Source organism: Mandrillus leucophaeus, unplaced genomic scaffold (assembly GCF_000951045.1).
Source record: "Mandrillus leucophaeus isolate KB7577 unplaced genomic scaffold, Mleu.le_1.0 Scaffold325, whole genome shotgun sequence".
Lineage (NCBI taxonomy): Eukaryota > Metazoa > Chordata > Mammalia > Primates > Cercopithecidae > Mandrillus > Mandrillus leucophaeus.
The window spans coordinates 524,627-548,510 of NW_012103421.1; the positions used below are offsets into that span (position 1 = coordinate 524,627).

The following is a 23,884-nucleotide window of genomic DNA, read 5'->3' on the forward strand; positions in this document are numbered from 1 at the left end:
AGGCCGCAGAAAGAGATTTCCAGAAATCCCAAAGAACCGTTTTCAAGGAGACCTCATTCTCCGACCACAGAGCAATTGTATTAGATAACAATACTTGGCCGGATATGGCGGTCCACACCTGTCATCCCGGCACTTTGGGAGGCCGAGGCAGGAGGATCGCTTGAGTCTGGGAGTTCAAGACCAGCCTGGGCAACATAGGGAGACCCCCTTTCTACAAAAAGTTTAAAAATGAGCTGGATGTGGTGGCATGTGCCTATAGTCCCAGCTACTTAAGAGCCTGAGGCAAGAGGATCACTTGAGCCCAACAGGTCGAGGCTGCAGTGAGCCCTGATTGTGCCGTTGCACTCCAGCCTGGGCAACAGAGCAAGACTGTCTCAAAAACATTTAAAAAAATTTTTTTAATAAAAAAGATACCAACACTAACAGGACATCTGAAGTGTACAAACTTGTCTGGGCGGTTGAAATCATGCTCCTGGATAACTCCTAGGAAAGAAAACCATGATGGGAATTAAGGGGTGTTTAAGCAGAGTAGGAGCAAAGCTGCCACACACCGAATCTGGAGAATGCCTCTAAAGCACCAATTAGAGGAAATTGATGTTTTTAAATGTAGTTATTAAAAAACAAAGATTAAAAATGAGTGAGCCGCCAGGCACAGTGGCTCACTCCTGTAATCCCAGCACTTTGGGAGGCCAAGGCAGGCAGATCACAAGGTCAGGAGTTCGTGACTAGCCTGGCCAATGTGATGAAACCCCATCTCTACTAAAAATACAAAAGTTAGCTGGGCGTGGTGGTGCTTGCCTGTAGTCCCAGCTACTTGGGAGGGCGAGGCAGAAGAATCGCTTGAACCCCAGAGGCGGAGGTTGCAGTGAGCTGAGATCGTGCCACTGCACTCCAACCTGGGTGACAGACAGACTCCATCTCAAATTTAAAGAAAGGAAATAAGTGAGCTAAGCAGTGAGTCAAAAAGTCGAGAAAGGAACAAGAAGAAGTGGAAAGAAATAGGAGGACATAAAGTAAAATCAGAGATTAAAGAAACAAATAATTGTAAAAGCCAAAAGCTGATTCTTCTCAAAAAATAATATAGAAAAACCCTTAGCAAATTTTTTTTTTTTTTTGGGGGGACAGAGTCGCGCTCTGTCGCCCAGGCTGGAGCACAATGGTGCAATCTCGGCTGCACTGCAAGCTCCGCCTCCCGGGTTCACGCCATTTTCCTGCCTCAGCCTCCTGAGTAGCTGGGACTACAGGCGCCCGCCACCGCACCCGGCTAATTTTTGTATTTTTAGTAGAGACGGGGTTTCACCGTGGTCTTGATCTCCTGACCTTGTGATCCGCCCGCCTCAGCCTCCCAAAGTGCTGGGATTAGAGGCGTGAGCCACCACGCCCGGCCAGCAAGTTTAATTAATGAAAGTAGAAGATTGAAAAACATATTAGGGCTGAATTATAGCTCATGCCTATAATTCAGCACTTTGGGAGGCCGAGGCAGGAGGATTGCTTGAGGCCAGGAAATCGAGACCAGCATGGGCAACGTAGTGAGACCCCATCTCTAAAAAAAATTTAAAAATTAACTGAGCGTGGTATCATGCACCTGTAGTCCCAGCTACTCAGGGGGTTGATGTGACAGGGTTGCTTGAGGCAGGGAGGTCGAGGCTGTAGCGAGCTGTGATTACACCCTTGCTCTCCAGCTGGGGTGACAGAGCAAGATCCTGTGTGTGTGTATGTATGTATGTATGTATGTTTGAATAACAAGACAAAAACGGAATGTAACTATGGATATAGTCGAGCGTTTCTTAAAGTCCTTAGAGGAAGCCGTGAATAACTCACACTGCATTTGACACTTAGATGCCAGGAGGAAACCTGAAGCGCATGGGAAAATTGGGAGTGGTAAGTGGAGCAGTGCCCTCAGGTCACGTGGTGAAGGAATGTTCCGGAGGCAGCTAGAGCACACTGACTCACCACTTTATGAAGAATTTTGCTATGGGCCCCATCTAGGCTCTTTTTCTTAAGTATCATTTATTCTTGGACCCATTTTCTTCCAGAATGACTTCAGCATTGGTTTAAGTTCCAGGAAACAGGAGTAGAATCTAACAGCAAATATGCAGGACGAAAGAGGGACATGGATTTCCACCCCTCCACAGTCAGTGATCAGACCTGAGCACATGACCACCCCCTCAACCTTCCCCCACCGTAGGGAGTCATAAGGAGTGTAGCCTCAGCTCTGTGCAGTCACATGCCTCTAGTCATGGGGACTCTAATGGTAGAGGAAAAGGGGAGAGGTGATGCTGGGGCCCGAGTGGTCCTAGATGATGACAGCTCCTCCCTCCGTCAAGTAAGATGGCCCACCAGAGGCCGACGGGCCCTGCAGACCACTTGGGAAGGCATGTGGCAGGAAGGCCTAGTGCAGGGAGGAAGCTCCCTCGATGGGAGAGAACAGGACCCTGTTGTGCTGGTATGGACATGCTTATAGGGTCAAAGCTAGAAACACTCACTCTGCCTCTGGGGAGAGAGACAGGAAGTGAAACCAAGAAGGAAAACTTGAAAGAGATTGTGTTGTAACCGTAATAGGTCTGTTGCCCAATGCACAGTGAGTCAAAATACCGGGATACCAGGGGTTGCCACAGAAAAAGTGTAGTAATTGCGTGGTGGACAAATGGAGATGGGAGGAAACCTCAGATCCGCCTCCCTGAGAGATTTTTGGAGGGGTTTTTAATTGGCCTGGACAGGTGATGGGGATTGCTGGTTGCTGGGGAAGTGAGGGGTGAAGTCACGGGACAGGGAGGTAAACCGCATTTCTGCGACGAGTCAGTTCCTTGGTGCAGGTCTTCAGACCAGTTGGCAGCAGCTGTCCTCCCGGAGTTCAGAATCTGAAAAATACCTTAAGTAATTCTTGGTAAAAAGGTCCAGGGTCAGAGAGTCTATTTCTAGGAACAGTGGTGGAGCAGGTGGTCAGCGGGTTGTGTGACTCTCAGTTAGTTAGAGCTGCAGGGAAGCGGGTGGACATGCGCTACACCTGGCCGGTGACCGGCCTCATCATTCTGCCTGTAACCTGGCTCGGAATTCTCATTAACCCTATGAGGGCAGTTGCAGTGTGACATTTGCTGGAGGATAGGGTATTTGTGGGGAGGGTCCTGTGTTCTCTGTTGTAAATTTTTTCAAAGTGTATTTTTTAAAAATCAGATATAAACTTTAATGAGTAACTTCGTAATAATGAAAAATTAAAAATGTAAATGTACATTTTCTATCAAAGAGCATCTAAAAGAGAATGTCATGAGCCATATCAAATTGTGCTTTTGCAAAATTGTCGATGGCAGAACGGTGAGGGGGTAGAAGGAAACTAGGACAGAGTCCTTCCGTGTTGGTGGATAAATCAGGTGGATAAATAAGAGGTTTTTTTGTTTTTGTTTTTGTTTTTGTTTTTTTAAATCTGGGATTCAGTGCTCCAAAATGTTAACAGTAGTAATTCCTAGGTTAAATGATTATGGCAATTTTTTTCCTAGTTTTCTTTTTTTTATCTTCCAAATATTTTACATTTAGTACATACTTTATAATCATGAAGTTGGTGTTTTAAAAAATATATTTAACAGTACTTTTCCTCTTGACTCTGTTTCTCAGGGCAGCTTAGGTCTGTTGCCTGATTAGGTTCCTGAAAAGTGGATTTGTTACCTGGAAAACTCTCACTGCAGCCTCTTCAAGGTCACCTGAGTTAGAACCCTAGGTGGAGTCTGTTCTTCCTCCACAAGGGGGTGACAGCACCTAAGGCAGCCCTTAGACCAGGGACCAGGGAAGGCTGCAGCAGCCAGGCAAGACCTGGAGTGGGTCCTGGCAACCTTGCACCTGCAGGGAAGGCCTCTGCTCTGCCCATTGGTCGAACAAAGGGTGATTCTCTGTGTGGCCTTTGAACTGGCTCACAGGTTTCTGTGTTCACAGCAGCTACTCTTTTCCATTGGTCCTGCATGTATCGTTGAGAGAAATCTGCAGTGATGGTGCATTCCTTTTCTGGGGACTCAGACCATCTTGTACCCTGAGTATCAGGTGGCTGAGTGTCACCAAGTCAATGCATGGAATTCACCAAGGGCTTATTTCTCATCCCTCCGGCAAGGCCTAGACTGTCTCATTTTTAGTTGGCCAGGTGATCATTGGCTTTGTCTAGGAAGTAGAATTTGTGCCAAGAGTAGTACTCCCCTTTTCTTATGGCCTTCCTGGACTCTTCTTTAGTTTCCTTCACCTTTTTTCCCCTTACAAATACGCAGGGACAGCAAGTGTCCTCTTCACCACTGCACTGCCGCCAGGTTCCCTGCAGTAGTACATGGCAGCTTAGCTGCGTCCTTGTATCCCCCGGAACCCGTAAGCAAGTAGTCGTGCAGGCCCTTGACATATTGGCCCCGCCTGCGTGAGCCAGGCAGGATCCCTGAGCCATGCCCCAGTGGGCTATACCACTACGTCACCTCCTAGCTTTAGCCCAGAGTGCTATCACCTGTCCTAGACACTGGTGGGCTGATGCTGTGAGAAGGCAGCAGGAAGGAGAATGTCTTATGGAGACCCCAGATGTGGCCTCAGGTCAGCCAGGTCTGCTTGGACACTGGTGTATACGCTGGTAACTTTGGGGCTTATGAACCATTTTGTAAATCTAGACACTGGGTCAACACCAGAATCTGGTAATACATAGTAAACTTGAAGAAGTGCTTGAGCCAAGTTAATAAACAGAAGTTAATCAGAAGGACTGACCATTAGGCACCCAGGATGGCCTTGAAGTGAGACACCTGGATCTGTGGGTGCTGCTGAGTGACCTTGCCTGGCATCCCTCGTGTTTGCAGGGGACCTGAGCATCTCTGCAGACCGCCTGAGCGAGAAGCGCTCTCCCAACGACTTTGCTCTGTGGAAGGCCTCTAAGCCCGGAGAACCATCCTGGCCGTGCCCTTGGGGAAAGGTGAGCGAGTGGCCTAGAAGGTGTGGGGCTTGGGCAGGGGCACTGGCACCAGCCGCACTCTCAGGCCCCCAGCAGGGGCCGCTCTATGTGTGAAGGATGTTGTCACTGGGCCAGAACCTGGTGTGTGTGCAGCACACTGGCCCCAGGGACCTGGACATCATGGAAACTCCCTGAGTCTCTGGACAAATCACTTCCCTCCGGGGACTTCTGTTTCCTGGCCTGTAAGTGGAGACGTGATCAGAGGAGACCCACGTGGAGGCTTCTTGTTCTCGTGTTGTGTGACTCTGAGTATTCCAGGCCCCAGGGTGTAGGATGCCTTCTGATATTCCCGGTGACAGCAGTTCTCAACTGCAGGGTAACCTAGGAAGGGGCGTGACCATCTGCAGCTGTCCAGGGCTCAGAGGTCTGGATGTAATTCACTAACTTCACCTAAGCCTCAGCTCACACAGGACTAGTTTATGAACTTCACCAAAGAAGGCTATCCTTAGTCTTTTTTTTTTTTTTTTTTTTTTTTTTGAGATAGAGTCTCGCTCTGTCACCAGGCTGGAGTGCAGAGGCGCGATCTCACCTCACTGCAACCTCTGCCTCCTGGTCCTGGTTCAAGCGATTCTCCTGCCTCAGCCTCCGGAGTAGCTGGGATTACAGGCACATGCCACCATGCTCAGCTAATTTTTGTATTTTTAGTAGAGACGGGGTTTCACCATGTTGGCCAGGCTTCTCTTGAACCCCTGACCTCGTGATCTGCCACCTTGGCCTCCCAAAGTGCTGGGATTATAGGTGTGAGCCACCTTGCCCAGCCTTCCCTTGGTCTTTTCATGTGTGGGATTTAACGCTTATTCCAATAAAGTTCAGAAGGTTTAAGGGCCATCGACTTGGAGTGATAAATGATAAAGGCCTGGACATGCGGGTAGGCTAGTTGGTCACTGTGTTTTCGACTTTCTCCAGGGTCGTCCGGGCTGGCATATCGAGTGCTCGGCCATGGCAGGCACCCTCCTAGGGGCTTCGATGGACATTCACGGAGGTGGGTTCGACCTCCGATTCCCCCACCATGACAACGAGCTGGCGCAGTCGGAGGTAGGCGGAGACAGGGTCCCCTTGTCAGCTGCAAGAGCACTGCAGTGGAGGAAAAGTCAGCCCGGGCCTCGCCTCAGGAGGGCCTCTCTCACTAGCACTTGACAGCTTCCTCAGGGCGTGTGGAATCTGAACCCTGATCGTTTAGTGTGGTTGCCTGCATTGACAGCCTGGCCTTTGGCAACAGACTGGCCTGGATTTGAACCAGTTGTGGTACCTGCTGGCTTATTAACCTGGGCTCTCCTTCCAAGCCCTGCCTGCACCACCTGGGAAGTGCAGCTCCTGCCTGTGGACAGCACCCACAAGGCAGCAGACAGTGCAGGTGGCAGGAGGCGGCCCCAGTGACACATGACTGTTGACGTCCTATGTCTCTTTCCGCACAGGCCTACTTTGAAAACGACTGCTGGGTCAGGTACTTCCTACATACAGGCCACCTGACCATTGCAGGCTGCAAAATGTCAAAGTCACTGAAAAACTTCATCACCATTAAAGATGCCTTGAAGAAGCATTCAGGTATACACTGGCTTCTCCCACAGACCCTACCCACCTTCTCATAGATGTGTAATGGCTGTAGCACTCGGGAAGATAAGGGCGTCGCTGTCTTGTGTCCCCCTGCAGCACGGCAGTTGCGGCTGGCCTTCCTCATGCACTCATGGAAGGACACCCTGGACTACTCCAGCAACACCATGGAGTCAGCGCTTCAGTATGAGAAGTTCTTGAATGTGAGTTCCCAGCCCCTTCGTGGAGGTTGGTGGAGCAGCCTCCCCTGCACAGTGGGCTCCTTGTGGAGTGGTGATAGGTGCAGCAGCCTCCCGATGCCTCTAATGGAGACCAGCACATTGGTGAAAGCACCTCCATGCTAGTGGGTAAAGCAGGCTCGGGACCGCTCCTGAAATGGCCGACGGCTCAGCAGAGTGGACGGAGGCCTCATCCTCCTAGTCACTGCAGTGCACGTCCTTCTGACTTGTACTTCCCACCAAATGAGCATCCGTGAACCTAAAGCAAGAACATGTTTCTGTCAAAGAAATATCTTTTCCTTTCTTTCTGACCACTTGCATAATGTCAGTGTATTCTGATCTTTCAGATTTTTACCAACAGTAAAATCACAGCAGTAGAACAGTTTTATCAGATATTTCAGGATAGAAAAGTTGTCTAAATGCTGTTAAACTGATTTTTCTAACTTCAGGAGTTTTTCTTAAACGTGAAAGATATCCTTCGAGCTCCTGTTGACATCACTGGTCAGTTTGAAAAGTGGGGAGAAGAAGAAGCGGAACTGAATAAGAAGTAAGGTGGTGCCTTTTCTTTGGGGTTTTCCAGCATGCCCATGTTCTATGCCTAGCCTCGCATCTTGGCCACCATGTGTCCTGGACTGTCGAGGAAGGGCTGGGGACGCTGTCGTACATTGTGCAGAATTCATTCAGGATAGGTGGCTCCGCTAATGGGAGCTGCTCTGATTGTTGAAGTGCATGGAGAATTTATTTATTTATTTTTTTCCTTTTGAGATGGAGTTTCACCCTTGTTGCCCAGGCTGGAGTGCAATGGCATAATCTCGGCTCACTGCAACCTCCACCTCCCGGGTTCAAGTGATTCTCCTGCCTCAGCCTCCTGAGTAGCTGGGATTACAGGCGCCTGCCACCATGCCCAGCTAATTTCATATTTTTAGTAGAGACAGGGGTTTCTCCATGATTGTCAGGCTGGTCTCGAACTCCCGACCTCAGGTGATCCACCCACCTCAGCCTCCCAGAGTGCTGGGATTACAGGCGCTGTAATCCCTGTAATCTGCGCCTGGCCACATGGAGAATTTCTATGGTGTGTTATCAGGTCTGACTTCACATTCCTTCCTCTTTGTTGCTCAGCTTTTATGACAAGAAGACAGCAATTCATGAAGCCCTCTGTGACAACGTTGACACCCGCACAGTCATGGAAGAGATGCGGGCCTTGGTCAGTCAGTGCAACCTCTATATGGCAGCCCGGAAAGCCGTGAGGAAGAGGCCCAACCGGGCTCTGCTGGAGAACATCGCCCTCTACCTCACCCATATGCTGAAGGTAACCCAGGCCCCAAGTAGGCATATCCCTCAGCCTGTGCAGACACAGGAGCCAGGCCCCAGGACTGGGAGAACAGAGGCCTCTGGTGCCCCCCAAAGCTGTGCCTGGTGCCCAGCACCTCTGAGTCGTGGAGACGTGCTTCTATCCACGTGTTTGGTTCCCGGTGTACTTTTCACGTGTTAGAGATGACACCCATAAGCACAACACAGCTATAACCTATAATCTATAACACTTTGGGAGTTATAACCACCTGTAACCCCAACACTTTGGGAGGCAGGTGAGTGTATCACTTGAGCCCAGGAGTTCAAAACCCGCCTGGGCAACATAGTGAGACCCCATGTCTATAAAATACATTAAAAATTAGCCAGGTATGGTGGCACACACCTGTTACCCAGCTGCTTGGGAGGCTGAGGTGAGGGGCTCGCTTGAGCCCAGGAGGTTAAGGCCATAGTGAGGTGTGATTGTACTACTGCACTCCACCCTGGGCAGTAGAGGGGAGACCCTGTCTTAAAAGCAGACAAAAAGAAGTAACACCCATATAGTTGTCCCTTATTCAGAGCTATTTCTTTCCTTTGCCTCAGTTTCCCTCTACTCCCATCTTGGAGTTTGAAAAGCAAAACCAGACCAGGCGCGGTGGCTCATGCCTGTAATCCCAGCACTTTGGGAGACCCAGACAGGCAGATCACGAGGTCAGGAGATCGAGACCATCCTGGCTAACATGGTGAAACCCCGTCTCTACTAAAAAAAAATACAAAAAATTAGCCAGGCGTGGTTGCGGTCTCCTGTAGTCCCAGCTACTTGGGAGGCTGAGGCAGGAGAATGGCGTGAACCCGGGAAGCGGAGCTTGCAGTGAGCCGAGATTGCGCCACCGCACTCCAGCCTGGGCGACAGAGTGAGACTGCATCTCAAAAAAAAAAAAAAGAGAGAGAGAAGGAAAACCAGGGACAAGGCCTCCTCTCTGAAGACATCCTTCTCCGCAGTGCACGTTGAAAGGCCAGCAGGGCCTGGCCTCACTCCCCTGCCCTCTCCTCCTCTTTCCTTGTTGTCGGGCTCCAGTGGCTTCTGGCTGAAACAGAGCTGCAGAGGGTAGCTGTGAGTCAGGGCCATCCTGGAACAGTGAGGGCACCCTCAGGCTCGTGCTTCTGGGGCTCCTGGAGCTGCTGCTTCCGTCTCTTTCCTGGTTTGGGGGCACCCCCTCCCGTGAATGAGGAACACAGCTCATGGCTGCTCACCACATGCAGGCTTCATTTCCCCACAGCTTCAGGTCCCGTCTGTTTCTTTTCCTAGATCTTTGGGGCCGTAGAAGAGGAGACCTCCCTGGGGTTCCCGGTTGGAGGGTCTGGAACCGGCCTCAATGTGAGTAGCCTACAGGCTCCTGCCTTCTGCACCTGCTCCCTCCCCACGCCCTACCGCTCTGTGTGTCCTTCTGGACTGCCCCTCCTCTTCTACCCACCCACACCAGACCCTTCCGGGTGGCGCCTCAGGCTGAAAGGCAGATCTGGCTCTGAGAGTGCTAAGTGTGGTCAGCTGCCCTGCCAGTGTGGAGGGTCTGTCTCGGTTGTGACTGTTGGTTCGGGGCACTTTGCCATTGTGCTGTCCCATGAGCTTAGTCTTGGACCCCAACTACATAGGCCACTGCTTATTTGCATTTTGCTGTGGCCACTTGGCATCATGAACTCTCACGTGACTTTGTCACATATACTGACCTGTATTCAGTAAACGCTTCATCGAAAGGCTGCAGAGTTCACACACAGCACAGAGTTTACACTGATGGGGAGATACACCACTGTGTGCCTCAATCCCCATGGGGCTGGGCAGATGCCCTACCAGGCCCAGTCCTGACCCTGAGCCCAGGTCGGTTCACGTGGCCTGAGCCAGAACCCCCTGCCCCTAGAACTGTGGCCCACAGGTCAGGGGGAGGTCTTCCTATAGAGCCCCCTGTCTAGCGGGTCTGTGCAGTGAGCAAATCTATCCAGAACACCCTGACTGTCTGTTGCTGGCTTCCATTTGCAGTTGGCATGTGAGCAGACACTGTCAGTCATATCCCTCTGCTGTAGAACCCCGTCCCCTCTGACATGACCACAGTCTGGCTTCTTCAAATGGACTTCCACCCCCTCCCGGGTCAAGAATGCTCTTTAATATTCGATTAGAATGCAGATCTAAATATTTAAGTATAACAACGGTAATTTTAATTAAAACAGGAGCTTAGTACAAAGTGAAAATGCAAAACCTTTTTAAAATCCAGTTTCCTAATGACAAGTGGTGTGAAGAGCCCCCACGTAGATGGAGCTCACAGATGCTCCCCCAGGAACCAACTTGCAAAGAGAAAACAGTCCGTGTCGTAAGAAGTCCTGCCAGGGCGCCTAGCCTGTGTACCTGGTGCCTTTTGCCAGCCTTAGCACTAGCTAGCTGTTGGTGTGGTATTTTTGAGACTTCCTGATATGAACCTTCTTTGCTGCTTTTAAGAAAACCCACATAGCTTCTTTGTTCTCTTGCGCAAATGATACTAAGATATTTATTTTCTTTAAAAACAAAAAACCAAAACATACCTCCTGGGTTAAAGTCAGCCTGCCTTTGAACTGCAGGGTTTTTCCTCTTAATGGCTGCTGTGGTTGGTGGGGGGTGCCTTCAGTGTGCTGTGTACACGCATCTGCATCCTCCAAGCAGCCTCGTTTGGCCTTTGCAGTCAGCTGATTGGGAAGAAGCAGCTGCGGCGAATGGTGAGCCTGCTGGCAAAACGTCCTCTGCCCACACATCATGGCCATTTGACATTCATGGATTAACTTCCAAATCCAAATGGTTTTAGGAGCAAGCAAGGCAGCTCCTACATCTTGTACCATCTCAGTGTTGCCACACAGCCACCTGCTAGTGTGCTCAGGTGGGGGTTGCAGCCCCAGGCATCCTTGAGACAGACCCCTGCAGCCATTCTGAGAGCTCCCCTCCAGTGCCCCTAAGGCTGGGGCTGAGCCTGGCAGTGGGGTCCTTCCCTGAGGCTTGTCTGGGTTGGCTGTGTGATGGGTGGAGATACAGATCTAAAACCCCCAAGAAGTCCAAAGTTCAGATGCAGAATTGGATGTAAGGGAGCTTGGCTTAGACTCAAGGGCTTGTTAACCTGCCTGACTTTTGCACTTGCTAAATTTGTGTGTTTTGGTTTTTGAGATGGTGTCTCACTCTGTCGCCCAGGCTGGAGTGCAGTGGCGCCATCTCCGGTCACTGCAACCTCCGCCTCCCGAGTTCAAGTGATTCTCCTGCCTCAGCCTCCCAAGTAGCTGGGACTATAGGCGTGCACCACCATGCCTGGCTAATTTTTTTTGTATTTTAGTAGAGACTGGGTTTCACTATGTTGGCCAGGCTAGTCTCGAACTCCTGACCTCATGATCCACCCACCTCGCCCTCCCAAAGTGCTGGGATTACAGTCGTGAGTCAGTGTGCCCAACTAGCACTTGGTAATGTTTTTGTTTTGGTTATTGAGCTGCTGAATCAGCTAAGGGGCAGGGAGCAACCTTGCTCAAAAGCCCAAAACCTTTTCTGTCCTGTTAAAAAAAAGGGAAATGCTAGCCCAGCGTGGTGGCTCACACCTGTAATCCCAGCACTTTGGGAGGCAGAGGTGGGTGGATCACCTGAGGTTGGGAGTTTGAGACCAGCCTGACCAACATAAAGAAACCCTGTCTCTACTAAAAATACAAAATTAGCCAGGCGTGGTGGCACATGCCTGTAATCCCAGCTACTTGGGAGGCTGAGGCAGGAGAATTGCTTGAACCTGGAAGGCGGAGGTTGCGGTGAGCCAAGATCGCCATTGCATGCCAGCCTGGGCAACAAGAGCGAAACTCTGTCTCAAAAATAAAAAGGGGGAAATGCTTTGGGAGGCCGAGGTGGGCGGATCACAAGGTCAGGAGATTGAGAACATCCTGGCCGACATGGTGAAACCCTGTCTCTACTAAAAATACAAAAAATTGGTTGGGCGTGGTGGTGCGTGCCTGTAATCCCAGCCACTCGGGAGGCTGAGGCAGGTGAATCTCTTGAACCTGGGAGGCGGAGGTTGTAGTGAGCTGAGATCACACCACTTCACTGCAGCCTGGTGACAGAGCAAGACTCCGTCTCAAAAAAAAAGGGAAATGTAGTAGAAAGGTTTTTCTATCCTGTGGCCGCCTCCCCAGTGTTACTGTGGGTAGTGAATCTTAGTGTAGCTGCTATTGTGCATGTAGATAGTAGGTACTTAATGGAGTTCATTAATCTTAAACAAGTGTATGTGTGACCACAGATCAGACGAAAGCACGGCCCGGGAGCCGCCAGCCTCAGCATAGGTAAGGCCCCAGCCTGGGGAGTGATGTCCTTGGGCCCCTTAGGAAATAGTCCCTCCCAGAGATGGCCCCTCTGCAACCATAAAGACAAGCTGTTTCACAGCAGCGTGTCTGACCTGAGAAAAGCAGGGCCTGTCAGCAGCTGGGCAGAGCGGCTGCAGAGCCCACCTGCTGCAGTAGAAAGGAGGCTCACTTCATGCTGTCTGACCTGAGAGTCTGTGTGACCTGCACACCTAGCAGGGACCGCGCGTCGGGGACGAGAGCATCCAGGCTCTGGGATGCCGGTCACAGCTGTAGTGTGCACAGCAGCACTGCCCATGGCAGTCCCTGCCCTGTGTCATGGCCGCTGAGTTACTATTCAGTTATGAATATAGGAGTGTGAGCAGCTCTCAGCGAACCAAAATTGTTCTTTCCACAGCTCGAGTCCACAGTCATGCCCTACCTTCAGGTGTTATCAGAATTCCGAGAAGGAGTGCGGAAGATTGCCCGAGAGCAAAAAGGTGAGGACCAGTTGCTGGAAAGAGTGTGGGAGCCGTTCCCCTCACTGGGCTCCCTGGACTCGGGCGTCTCCCCCTAGGCACTATGGTGTTCGGGCCGGATCATCCTCTGTGAAGGCTGCCCTGTGCACCACAGGGTGTTGAACGGCGTCCCGGGCCTGGACCCACCAGGTCCATTAGCACCACACACCCCAGTCACCACAGCCCTGCCTGTCCCTGCAGGGCAGAGTCCTTGAGTGAGTGCAGCTGAGTGGGCACTGGGGACCAAGGATGTGATATGATGGGCCAGGGTTGATTTGCCTCTCCTTCTCTGAGCTGAGACAGAATGGAGGGCCTTCTGGCCAGCCCAGTCACCACCTGCCCTTTGGCTCACGCTGCGGCTTATTTTTGCTCCTGGTGACCTGGTAGGCTGGGTGCGCTGAGGTGTGGCTCGTTCCTGCTGCAGAGTGGAGCTGAGGTGGAGCTTCCGGAGTTCCCTTTTCTGCTCAGGCATGCCAGATGAATGCTTGAACTTGGGGTTCACACCGTGGCCCCTCACTGTCCATAAGCAGCCATTCCCTCACCTTTTGACATTTCTGAGATGTGTGCGGTTTAAGACTTAGAAAGTGCTGGATCTGAGCATTCATTTTGAGGGCCAGTTTTTAAAAAGTGTTAAACCCAGCAACAAGCAGTGTCAGTCAGGCCTTCGCTTCTCACTGAGTAGTTCTGATTGGTGAGTAACAGCACAGCTGGGAACACACACTGAGGACTTAGGATGTGCTGGGCCCTGCCTACTGCTTTCTGCACATTGCCTCATTTACCCCCATGATCCTCCAAAAGAGGAAAGCAGAGCCCCAGCCAGGTCACACTGACCTTGAATGCTACTCCATCACCTGCTGTGCTATGCTCCCTCCCCAGGGGGCCTCTATGTTGTGGAAAGTCAGACCTAGGATCCACCTGGTCCCCATCTGTGCATAGCCCATCATGGAGGGTCACAGTGGGGCAGCATCCCGGCAGGGCACGCTGAAGATAGAGCAGACAGAGACCCAGCAAGCCTCTAGGAGAAGCTGCACCTTGAGGAAGGTCAGGAAGCCTGGGCAGGTGGAGGGGCTGAGGGGTGGAGGAGCCGAATCCGGGCCTGTTTCAGGCAGGAGACAGCGGAGCAGGAGGCAGGAGGGCAGGAAGGAGTTTCAGGCGCTCAGAGCTCCACAGGCTGCAGGACAGAGTGCAGGACACTGGGTGAGAGGAGAGGCTGGCTGGGCTGCTGGGCTGCCACAAGTGGTCTGTGGAGAGGGGCCTGGGCGTGACCGAGCCCCTAAGAGGCCATGGTGGGTGCACTTGACCTGACCAGGTAAGCACCACCGCCTCTCTCCAACACCTGATGCCCTCAGCATTTCAAAGCACTTGAATCAAACGGAACCAAGCCTTGACCAGCCCATTCAGGACCAGCGCAGGGCTCTCCAGCGATCTTGGCAGCATTGACTTAGCGACATCGCTGGGGTCATGGGCTTGGGAAGACTATTCTTGGAGGCAGCCTGGGCGTTTCCATCTGCCTTCTGGGGAACATCGAAGGCCGAGCCCGGGCCCCAGCAACCTGGGTCACACAAGACTGTGCGTGTGGCCTTGGCTTCTCTGGCATGCCACAGCCCCAGGAGGACGCTAAAGGGGGACTGGCCAGGCACAAGCTCGTGCTCGGTGGCGCTGTCCAGGACCGGGCTTGCTCAGGCCTGGAGAGTGGCACCAGCCAGCCAGCACTGGAAGTGGTTTGGTTTTGCTTTCTGTTTGCTTTTCACTTTTGTTTTGTTTTGTTGCTTGGAGCAGGTAGATGGATGATGTGGCCCCAGGTTAAGATGGGGGTGACCCCTACCCTGTACATCATCCCATATGTGCCTTGTGAGCCAGAGACCCTGGGGATCCAGGGGCTCAGACCTTCTGATGGGGCAGCGTGTTAGAGGTGGCTCTGGTGCGATCACCCTGTCTCCCCAGCAGCAGCAAATAGTGACTTTTTTGTTATTCACTATTATCTCATGGCTGGCCGAGGAGAAAGTGAGTGTATAACAGACTCAGGGGTGGCCCTCAGATCAGCTGGGATCTGCTTGGCCCAGGCCAGGTGCTCCACAGACGAAAAAGAAACCGTTTCCCCTGGAAACGCCTCCATGGTCTAGTCAGCTAGAGAGCACAGCCCTGGCAAGGAGGGCCGTGGGTTCGGGGTTTGACCAGGAGAGAGGCATTGAAGTGAGAAAGCCAGGGGCTAAGCCAGGGTCCGCTGCACTGGCGAGATGATGCCATTTCCCCATCGCCAGTTTTTGTTTTCATTGTGTTAAAATACACAGCTCAGTGCCATTAGGGACATTCACAGTGTTGTGCAGCCGCCACCATCCGTCTCCGCAACTCTTCCCTTTTCCCAAACTGGAACTCTGTCCCCGTGGAACAGCAACTCCACATCCCCTCCCTCAGCCCCTGGTGCCCACCCTCTACTTCCGTCTCTGTGGCTTTGACTACTCCAGGGACCTCACATGAGTGGAGTCACACAGTGTTTGTCGTGTGTCTGGCTTATTTTGCTGAGCACAGTGTCCTCAGGCCTATCCATGTTGCAGCCTGTGTCAGGACCTCCTGCCTTTTTAGTGGCCGAGTCATATTCCGTCAGTGGATGGACCCTGATCTGTCTGTTCTTCCGTGGATGAATTCCCATCACCTTTGCGTTATCTTTGTAGCCCACGTTTCTCTTCAGTAAATCCCTGATGATGATGTCACTGTCTGCTCCTCTGCCCCAGCTCTGCTAACAGAAGCCGCAGAGGCTGGCAATGGGTGACCATCGGAGCAGGCGCCAAGAAGCCTGCTAGGTCACACTCCCTGGGGGAAAGGGACGCATGCCGCACCCCTCGGGCCCACACCGGCCTCTGGGTCTGGATTCTGAGGATCTGAGGAAGAAGCCTCGTAGCCACTATGGCACCCAGCAAAGGAAAATGTAGTCCCTGGGTCAGGGGCCACTCACGAGGGCACCTGCGCCAGCTGCCCAGCCTCACAGGGTCAGGGGCCGCTCACGAGGGTACCTGCGCCAGCTGCCACACCAGAAGAGGTGTGCCCGTGCCTGGCATCTGCACTTAAGCTCTGTGAACACAGGTTCCTGGAGCGCCAGGGAATGCCCACCACGGGCTGGGCTGGGGGCAGGAGGCAGGACACTTGCTGGGGAGGCAGCAGTTACACTGTAGGTGTTCAGGCGCTGTGGGTTCACCTGGTGCTTCTGAGGAGCTGCTCACTGGCAGGTGGCCCCGATGCACCTTCTCCTTCTCAATTGTCACGGAGACAGCCTCCTACATTCGACAGGACTGTGAGGCTGGGCAGCTGGCACAGATGCCCTTGTGGGTGGCCCCCGACCCAGGGACTACATTTTCCTTTGCTGGGTGCTGTAGTGGCTACGAGGCTTCTTCCTCAGCTCCTCAGAATCCAGACCCAGAGGCCGGTGTGGGCCCGAGGGGTACGGCGTGTGTCCCTTTCCCCCAGGGAGTGTGACCTGGGAGGTTTCTTGGTGCCTGCTCTGATGATCACCCATGGTGGGTGGGCTGGGGTGCTGGCCTTGTGGCCTCCCATGATACCCGTGACAGTAACCACGGGTGCTGGCTTGCCTGCCTTCTAATGAGGGTGCTGTCCAGCGATGGCTTTCAAAGACTGAAAGGCAGGCACCTACCTCAGCTCATGCCCCAGTCAGCCCCTCCTCAGATGGCTGAGGAGGGCCCGTTCCCAGGAATGATACTGCGGACAAATATAAAGGCCATCATTCCCCTAGGTCCCTGCCTGGGGAGGTTGAAACTCAGGAAGCTGCCCAAGGTGGCTGTGCTTGTGGGCAGGGCCTTGAAACCCAAGGATATGCATTTTTTTTTTTTTTTTTTTGAGATGGAGCCCGTCGCCAGGCTGGGGTGCAGTGGTGTCATCTTGGCTCACTGCAACCTCTGACTCCCTAGTTCAAGCGATTCTTCTGCCTCAGCGTCCCCAGTAGCTGGGATTACAGGCACGTTATACCACACCCAGAGAGTTTTTGTATTTTTAGTAGAGATGGGATGTCACCCTGTTGGCCAGGATGGTCTTGGTCTTCTGACCTCGTGATCCACTCGCCTCAGCCTCCTAAAGTGCTGGGATTACAGTCATGAGTCACCATCCCTGGCTGGGTATGTAAATGGTCTATCTAGCAGTGAATGAAGGTGTGGGGCGCCCAGCAAGGAGCTGTAGGGGGTCTCGGTCATGAGGACACAGCAGGAAAAGGACAGATGAGAATGGCAGCATGCGCGTGGTCAGTGCCGCCCAAAGGCAGGGCAGGCAGGAGGATGGGGTGGGATGGCGGGGGTCCCAGCAGGCTGCGGGCAGGGCACCTGCCCACCTAGCACAGTTGGGTGCAGCAAACTGAGGGGCCAGAAGAAAACTAAAGGGTGTGGTGATTCCAGCAAACCCAAGGTCAGATTTCAGAGCAGAAAGTTGTCACTTGAAGAGCAGCAAGCATCCATCCTGTCGATGTAGTCTAGGAGATGCTGTTGCATCACCCAATACTCAGGAGTCTTTCTGAGATAGGTTGGCATCCCATTTACCCTGCAACACCCAAAACTCCTTACGTCCTGTTCCCCACCTGGGCGTTGTGCGTGGGCTGGGGACGGGGAAAACTTGGGCAGAGCAGAGGCACAGGGGGGCGTCTGGTAGAGACTGCGTGAGGAGCCCCTCAGGAGAACCGTGGGATGCCGGGCAAGTCTGCAGTGCTGTGCTCTGAAGCCAGTCAGCCACAGACGCGTGGGTTTCCAAGTGAAGCTCCCTCCCCATGTGATGGAGGTCATAGCCGCTCTCCCTGTCATGCTTCCCTTCACCCTCCCAGCTGGGCTTGGTCCCCAGTCAGAGGCAGAGGTGAGCACAGTCTTGGGAAGCAACCTGTGGTCCAGCCCCACTGCTCACCCCTGCCTTTCCAGCTGCGTGTGCTTCAGCCCTGGGAGGCCTGATTCTCACAGAGCCAGAGCTCTTTAGTGGTCCTGGGACTCAGCTCTCCTGGGTCCCAGTCAGGACCCCCGTCCCAGTCCTGTGTGCATTTGGGAACCAAGTCCTTAGGGGCTTGAGTCTAAACAGTCCTTCCGTAAGAAAACTGATTGTAGCACCAACAGAGAAACTGCCTCAGATGAAGAGCGTTAGCACCCGTAGGGAACCCCAGGCCTGTCCTGACCCTCCCGCCCCTGCTATTGGCCCAACTTGTGTCCCTTTCCTGGAAGAACCGCTTCCAGCAGCCATTGTGCTATGCTTCCTCCCGGCTCTGCCCGGCACCCCCAGAACAGCCCCTGGGCTTACAGGACACACTAGTCTCTGGGCTTCTGCAGCCGGTCAAGCTGCTGGCCCCTCCCTCCCAAGCACTGGAGGAGGCACTGGTTCTGTGGGCCCCGGCCCCTCATGTCTGACGGAACTGCTCTGCTTTCCCTGCAGTCCCTGAGGTTCTGCAGCTCAGCGATGCCCTGCGGGACGACATCCTGCCCGAGCTTGGGGTGCGGTTTGAAGACCACGAAGGTGGGTGAGCCCTTGCTGTTTGCTATGAAGTTACCAGGAGCTTGGAGAGGTGTCACAGGGAGAGCTCCCGGGGCTGGGCCGAGGCTCCTGCATCATAATTGTTGATGCAGAATCCCAAAGTGGCAGCCCCATGGGTCCCCCGGCACCATTCCTACGCTGGCCAGCCTGGCAGGGGCAGGGGAGCACCCCGTAGCTCCATCCCACTGCGGCGTGTGGTGGCGTCACCTCCCCTGCGTGTCATCTCCCCTTGGGGCCTGGCTGCCCACTGCCCCTGTTGCTGCTGCCTCTGATGCTCTCAGCTAAGGAAACCAGCCTGTATCCTGTACACTGTCAACAAATTTCATGCTGTCCTCCCACTTGGTAGAGGTTTTTTTGTTCTACAGAAAATTAATTTTTTTGTTTTTTATTTTTAATTTGAATTTTAATTTTTATTTTTTTATTTTATTTTATTATTTTTTTTTTTGAGGCGGAGTCTCGCTCTGTCGCCCAGGCTGGAGTGCAGTGGCCGGATCTCAGCTCACTGCAAGCTCCGCCTCCCGGATTTACGCCATTCTCCTGCCTCAGCCTCCCGAGTAGCTGGGACTACAGGCGCCGCCACCTCGCCCGGCTAGTTTTTTGTATTTTTTAGTAGAGACGGGGTTTCACTGTGTTAGCCAGGATGGTCTCGATCTCCTGACCTCGTGATCCGCCCGTCTCGGCCTCCCAAAGTGCTGGGATTACAGGCTTGAGCCACCACGCCCGGCCTTTAATTTTTATTTATTTGTTGAGATGGAATTTCGCTCTGTTGCCCAGGCTGGAGTACAGTGGTGCGATCTCGGCTCATTGCAACCTCTGCCTCTCGGGTTCAAGCGATTCTCTTGCCTCAGCCTCCCGAGTAGCTGGAATTACAGACGCCCACCACCATACACAGATAATTTTCATATTTTTAGTAGAGATAGGGTTTCACTGTGTTGGCCAGGCTGGTCTTGAACTCCTGACCTCAAGTGATCTGCCCACCTCGGCCTCCTAAAGTGGCATGAGCCACCATGCCCGGCCTTATTTTCAATTTTTGTGGATAGATAATAGTTGTACATATTTATCGGCTATATGTGATATTTTGATACATGCATATGATGTATTATGATCAAATCTAGGTAACTGATATTTCCATCATCTCAAGCATTTATCATTTCTTGTGTTATGAACTCTCCAATTCCACTCTTCCACTCTGCCCCTGGTAATTTTAAATCTCAGATGACATGTCATATTTTCCTACTCCTGGCTGGCAAGACGTTCCTATCTTCCAATTACAAAATGTTTTCGCCAGGTATGGTGGCTCATACCGGTATCCTAGCACTTTGGGAGACTGAGATCGGCCGATTACCTGAGCTCAGGAGTTCGAGACCAGCCTAGGCAACATGGTGGAACCCTGTCTCCACTAAGATATAAAACATTAGCTGGGTGTGGTAATGCGTATCTGTAGTCCCAGCTACTCGTGAAGCTGAGGCACGAGAATTGCTTGAACCTGATAGGCAAAGGTTGCAGTGAGCTGACATCATGTCACTGCACTCCAGCCTGGGTGACAGAGCAAGACTGTCTCAAAAAAAAAAAAAAAAATCACACACAAACCACAATGTTCTCTTGTACTACACTGCTGCTATGGAGGTTCTTGTTTGTTTTTCTCCAGTGGGCCCTCGCTCTGACTGGGCAGCACGGCATGGTCTGAGCAGGGCAGGGCAGGGCAGGGCAGGGCAGGGCTGGCCCAGCAGTGGGGATGGCCCACAGAGCCCAGCCTCTTCTCACACGCTGTTTATTTTGCAGGACTGCCCACGGTGGTGAAACTGGTAGACAGAAACACCTTATTAAAAGAGAGAGAAGAAAAGAGACAGGTGAGTAAAGTGAAAATGACTTAAGCTTGATATTTTTTAAAAATGTAAAAACCATTGCAGTTATTACATAGTTTACTTTTTAAGCATTGATGTTTACACTTTTTTTAAAATCCCAGTATTTATAAATGTCAGAAAGAAAAATTAACTAGTATCTTCTAATGAAGCACCTCTTTTAAAAAGATTATTCCCTCAGTTTAAGTGAAAACCAGTCATTTTTAGCAAACTGTGAAGCTGACATGTTAAGATCCCAGTCACACCTTGCCCTCACCTGGGTGGTGCGTGTCACTGATGCATCTCCACCTCCTATGCCCAGCATACTCCCCACTTGTGCCCCACAACACTCCCAGGATTAGGGATGGTCCAAGTTCCTCGGTGCCTGATAGGAGAGAAGAACAGGAACAAAAACGCAGTGTCAGAACCTCTGGGCACAGTGTGTGGGGCACCCTGGGATGCAGGCAGCAGGATGAGAGGCACGTGGGCCCCCAGTGCACACTATGGGAGGTGGGCCTTGGGTGCTGTTGCCACCAGCAGGTGGGTCCCCAAGAGGCTTAAAGCAGGAGACCGCCGTGGAGGGCGAGTTTGGATGTCACAGTTCTCAGGAAGGAGGCTCTGGGAAGAACTGAGGAAGGAGAATCGACAGGGTGGGTGATTGACAGATGAGATGTGCAAGGTCAGGGAAGGCATCTGTGCCCAGCCCTGGACTGGCCCAAGGCACAAAGAGAGAGCTGATGCCAGATGCAAATGTGGGTGGTTGGAGTTTGCAGTGCTTTGGAGGAATGACAAACTGGAACTCTGGGGAAAGCTCCAGTGGTGAGTGGTCTGCAGGTCCATCCTGGTTGGCAGGTTGGGAGGAGCTGGGCTTGCCCTGTGAGGTTGGCTGGTGTGACTGCCTCATCAGGGCCCCTCCTCATTCCATCACAGTCACTCACCTAGCCTTGGGTCTCGCCTGCCATGCTGTGCTGTGAGGTGGCCTGGTGCTGGCTGTACAAACACCCTGGCTTGCTGCACTCCCTGGCAGAGTGCTCAGAAGCAGGAAGCAGACAAGAGGAGTGCCAGGGCGGCCCGACCAGAGCCTTGCAGGCCCTGTACTCTTTGTGCTGGCCTTTCCACTGGCCACCTTGGCTATGGCTTGTGACTTCTAGTAGCTCCTGTTTCCCAACCAAGGGACTCCTACCTCACGACACTGCCGCGAGAAGGCATCCCCAGGCCCGAGGCACCATGGGGGAGGGAACCTGCCTCCCCTATACCATTCCCACCAGCACATAAACATATCCTAACTTTTAAAGGGAAAAAGCAGAAATCCTGAGCACTGCCTCTCTGGTTCCTCCAAGCTCAGTGCCCAGCTCCTTCCTCCCCCACCTCAGCCCCTTCCCCTCGGCCGGCCCTACTCTCCCTCCATCTACCTCGAAAGAGCTCGATCCTGTTGGCCCAGCCCCATCCTGAGTCTCTGAGATCTTTGTGCCTTCCTGGTGTCTTTTCCCCAGCTCTGTGTGTGGAGCCTCTCCAGGAGACCTTACCTGGTCCTGCGGCTTCTCCACCATCTATCATGTATCCGATGGCCCAAAAACACTTGTGCCCAGCTGCCTACCTGATAGCTCCACTGGGCGGGGAAGCACCTGAAACCTAGGCTGTCCAAAGGAAATGTGAAAATGTGATTTTCAACTCTCCAAACTTGTTCCTTTTCCGTCAGTGGAGGGCATGTCTATTCGTGCAGTGGCTCAGGCCAGAACCTCCCAAAGCAACGGAGGGCCTCCCTCACCAGCACACAGCCTGCTGGCTCCACTAATAAGCTCTCCCTGCAGCATCAGGCTGCGCTCGCCCCTGCCCGGGTACTGCCTGCTGGTTGGAGTGGGCTCTGGTCTCCTCACCCAGCCCCCAAGGCTGGCCTCCACCCCGCTCTCCCCATCCTGCCCTGGGGCTCTTGCTCCTTCCCAGGTATCCCAAGACCCGCTCAGGGTAACCCTCGCAGTGCTGTCCTGGTCATCACCTGACGGATCCTCTCTCCTTAGGCCAGGCTGACCATGCTGGTCCATTTCTTCATGTTAGTGGCGCCTGGATCTTTTAGCATTGGTTCTGTTTGTCTGCCTACTGCATACCTTTGCATCTGGGGCAGGGCCAGGCACCCAGGGGTGCCACTGAGGATCCCCAAAGGGAACGGAAGAGGGTGGGTGTGCTGCCCAGCACATGGACTTGCCTCCCCACAGTGGAGTGGGCCTGGTCAGAGTTCAGCCCTCCATGCCAGGCCCTATGAGAGGGGCTTGTTTTGCGGGACCTGTCACTCTGAGAGACCAGCAGCCTGAGGCAGCCCTGTCTCATCTGGCTGTGTGCTGCCCCTCTAGGTTGAAGAGGAGAAGAGGAAGAAGAAAGAGGAGGCGGCCCGGAGGAAACAGGAACAAGAAGTAATGCACTTTGTTTGTTTGGGGGTGGGGGCTCTCCTGGGCAGGAGTGCACCCTGAATCCATGCCCTGTGACTCTCTGTGCCTCCGTGGACCTTAGCCAGGCCCCTGCAGACCCTCGCAGAAGGAGCTCCGCTCTCTGCCTCCACCACCTAAGGCCTGCCAGGCCCTTCTCACATCGGGTGCAGGGAAGGCCTGGCCAAGGGGAAGGCTGTGCCGTTTGGTCACAAGCTCCAAGACAGCATTTACAGACTTACTACTATTAGTGTTTCTAGCAAGCTTTCCACTATTGCTGTAGAAATAACATCTCGTTTAATTTTAAATTCCTTGTATGTTCCCTCCACCTTGGCTTTCCCCTTCCCGTCTTTCGTAGCACTCTGAATCTGAGGGCTGGGAAGCAAGTTGAGGGCTGGAGGTATGAGCAGATGTCGTTCACAGTGTGGAGCCCCAGGTGCTGCTCAGTGGCAGTGACTGTGCTGTGTTGTGTGTTCCAGGCAGCAAAGCTGGCCAAGATGAAGATTCCTCCTAGTGAGATGTTCTTGTCAGAAACCGACAAATACTCCAAGTTTGATGAAAATGTAAGCATCCTTCTCTTCTTTTCGGAACTTTATTAGACCACATTAAATTGGGAGGACAGGAATTTTCAATCTTGGACAAGCAGATTTTCTGTCTGTAGAAAATTTGGAATCAAATCTGACACCTGCTTTAGGTCCAGGGCCTCCTGGCCCAACTACTGCGCTCCTTCCACAGCCCAGGCAGCTAGGCAAGCCCGTGCCAGGGCCACCCCTCCACTGGTGTGGCAAGCTCTGGTTCCTAGCCCTGGGAGTTGTGGCCCGGACCGAGATCCACCCAGGCCCTCACAAGCTGGCTGAAGTGCGGTGGTGCAGATAGGCCTCCTGCCCCCAGGTCCTTCGTCATAGCGATTCACAGCCACTGCCTCCAAACCTCTAGGCCCCTCCCTGCTGGCATCTGGATGTGTTTGCTGTGTACCTTTGGGCTGGCTGTGTCAGAACTCAGCCATGGGTAGGCTCTGAGGGGCACAGTGCCTCTCACCTTAGTCAGGAAGCACCCCCAGACTCTGGCCGCCCCTCTCCCATTCTTAGCTGCTAGAGCTGGCACTGCCAGGGCAGTGTGCCAGCTCCAGATCAGTGTGCTGGCTCCAGAGCAGTGTGGTGACTGTCCAAGCAAGAAGACATGGCTGCATCAGGGAGATGCACACTTTGAGACAGGAGGGCAAAGACAGGGGAGTTGGGCTCACCCAGGTGCAGAG

At 52.9% G+C, this 23,884-nt stretch overlaps 1 protein-coding gene across 4 annotated transcripts in view; it reads left to right on the forward strand.

Moving 5' to 3' along the window:
* Nucleotides 1–23,884, forward strand: part of CARS (cysteinyl-tRNA synthetase) — a 57,387-nt gene that overhangs the window by 33,145 nt on the left and 358 nt on the right. For 3 of the 4 annotated variants that reach the window (XM_011988190.1, XM_011988191.1, XM_011988188.1), the window contains 12 exons: nt 4,812–4,924; nt 5,870–5,998; nt 6,379–6,508; nt 6,614–6,717; nt 7,182–7,279; nt 7,852–8,041; nt 9,329–9,397; nt 12,761–12,842; nt 18,270–18,350; nt 20,151–20,218; nt 22,558–22,617; nt 23,109–23,192. In XM_011988190.1, the coding sequence (XP_011843580.1) occupies nt 4,812–4,924; nt 5,870–5,998; nt 6,379–6,508; nt 6,614–6,717; nt 7,182–7,279; nt 7,852–8,041; nt 9,329–9,397; nt 12,761–12,842; nt 18,270–18,350; nt 20,151–20,218; nt 22,558–22,617; nt 23,109–23,192 (1,208 nt within the window). Of the gene's footprint in view, nt 1–4,811; nt 4,925–5,869; nt 5,999–6,378; nt 6,509–6,613; nt 6,718–7,181; nt 7,280–7,851; nt 8,042–9,328; nt 9,398–12,760; nt 12,843–18,269; nt 18,351–20,150; nt 20,219–22,557; nt 22,618–23,108; nt 23,201–23,884 lie in introns of all 4 variants that reach the window. The other variant, XM_011988189.1, reaches the window with a different exon arrangement.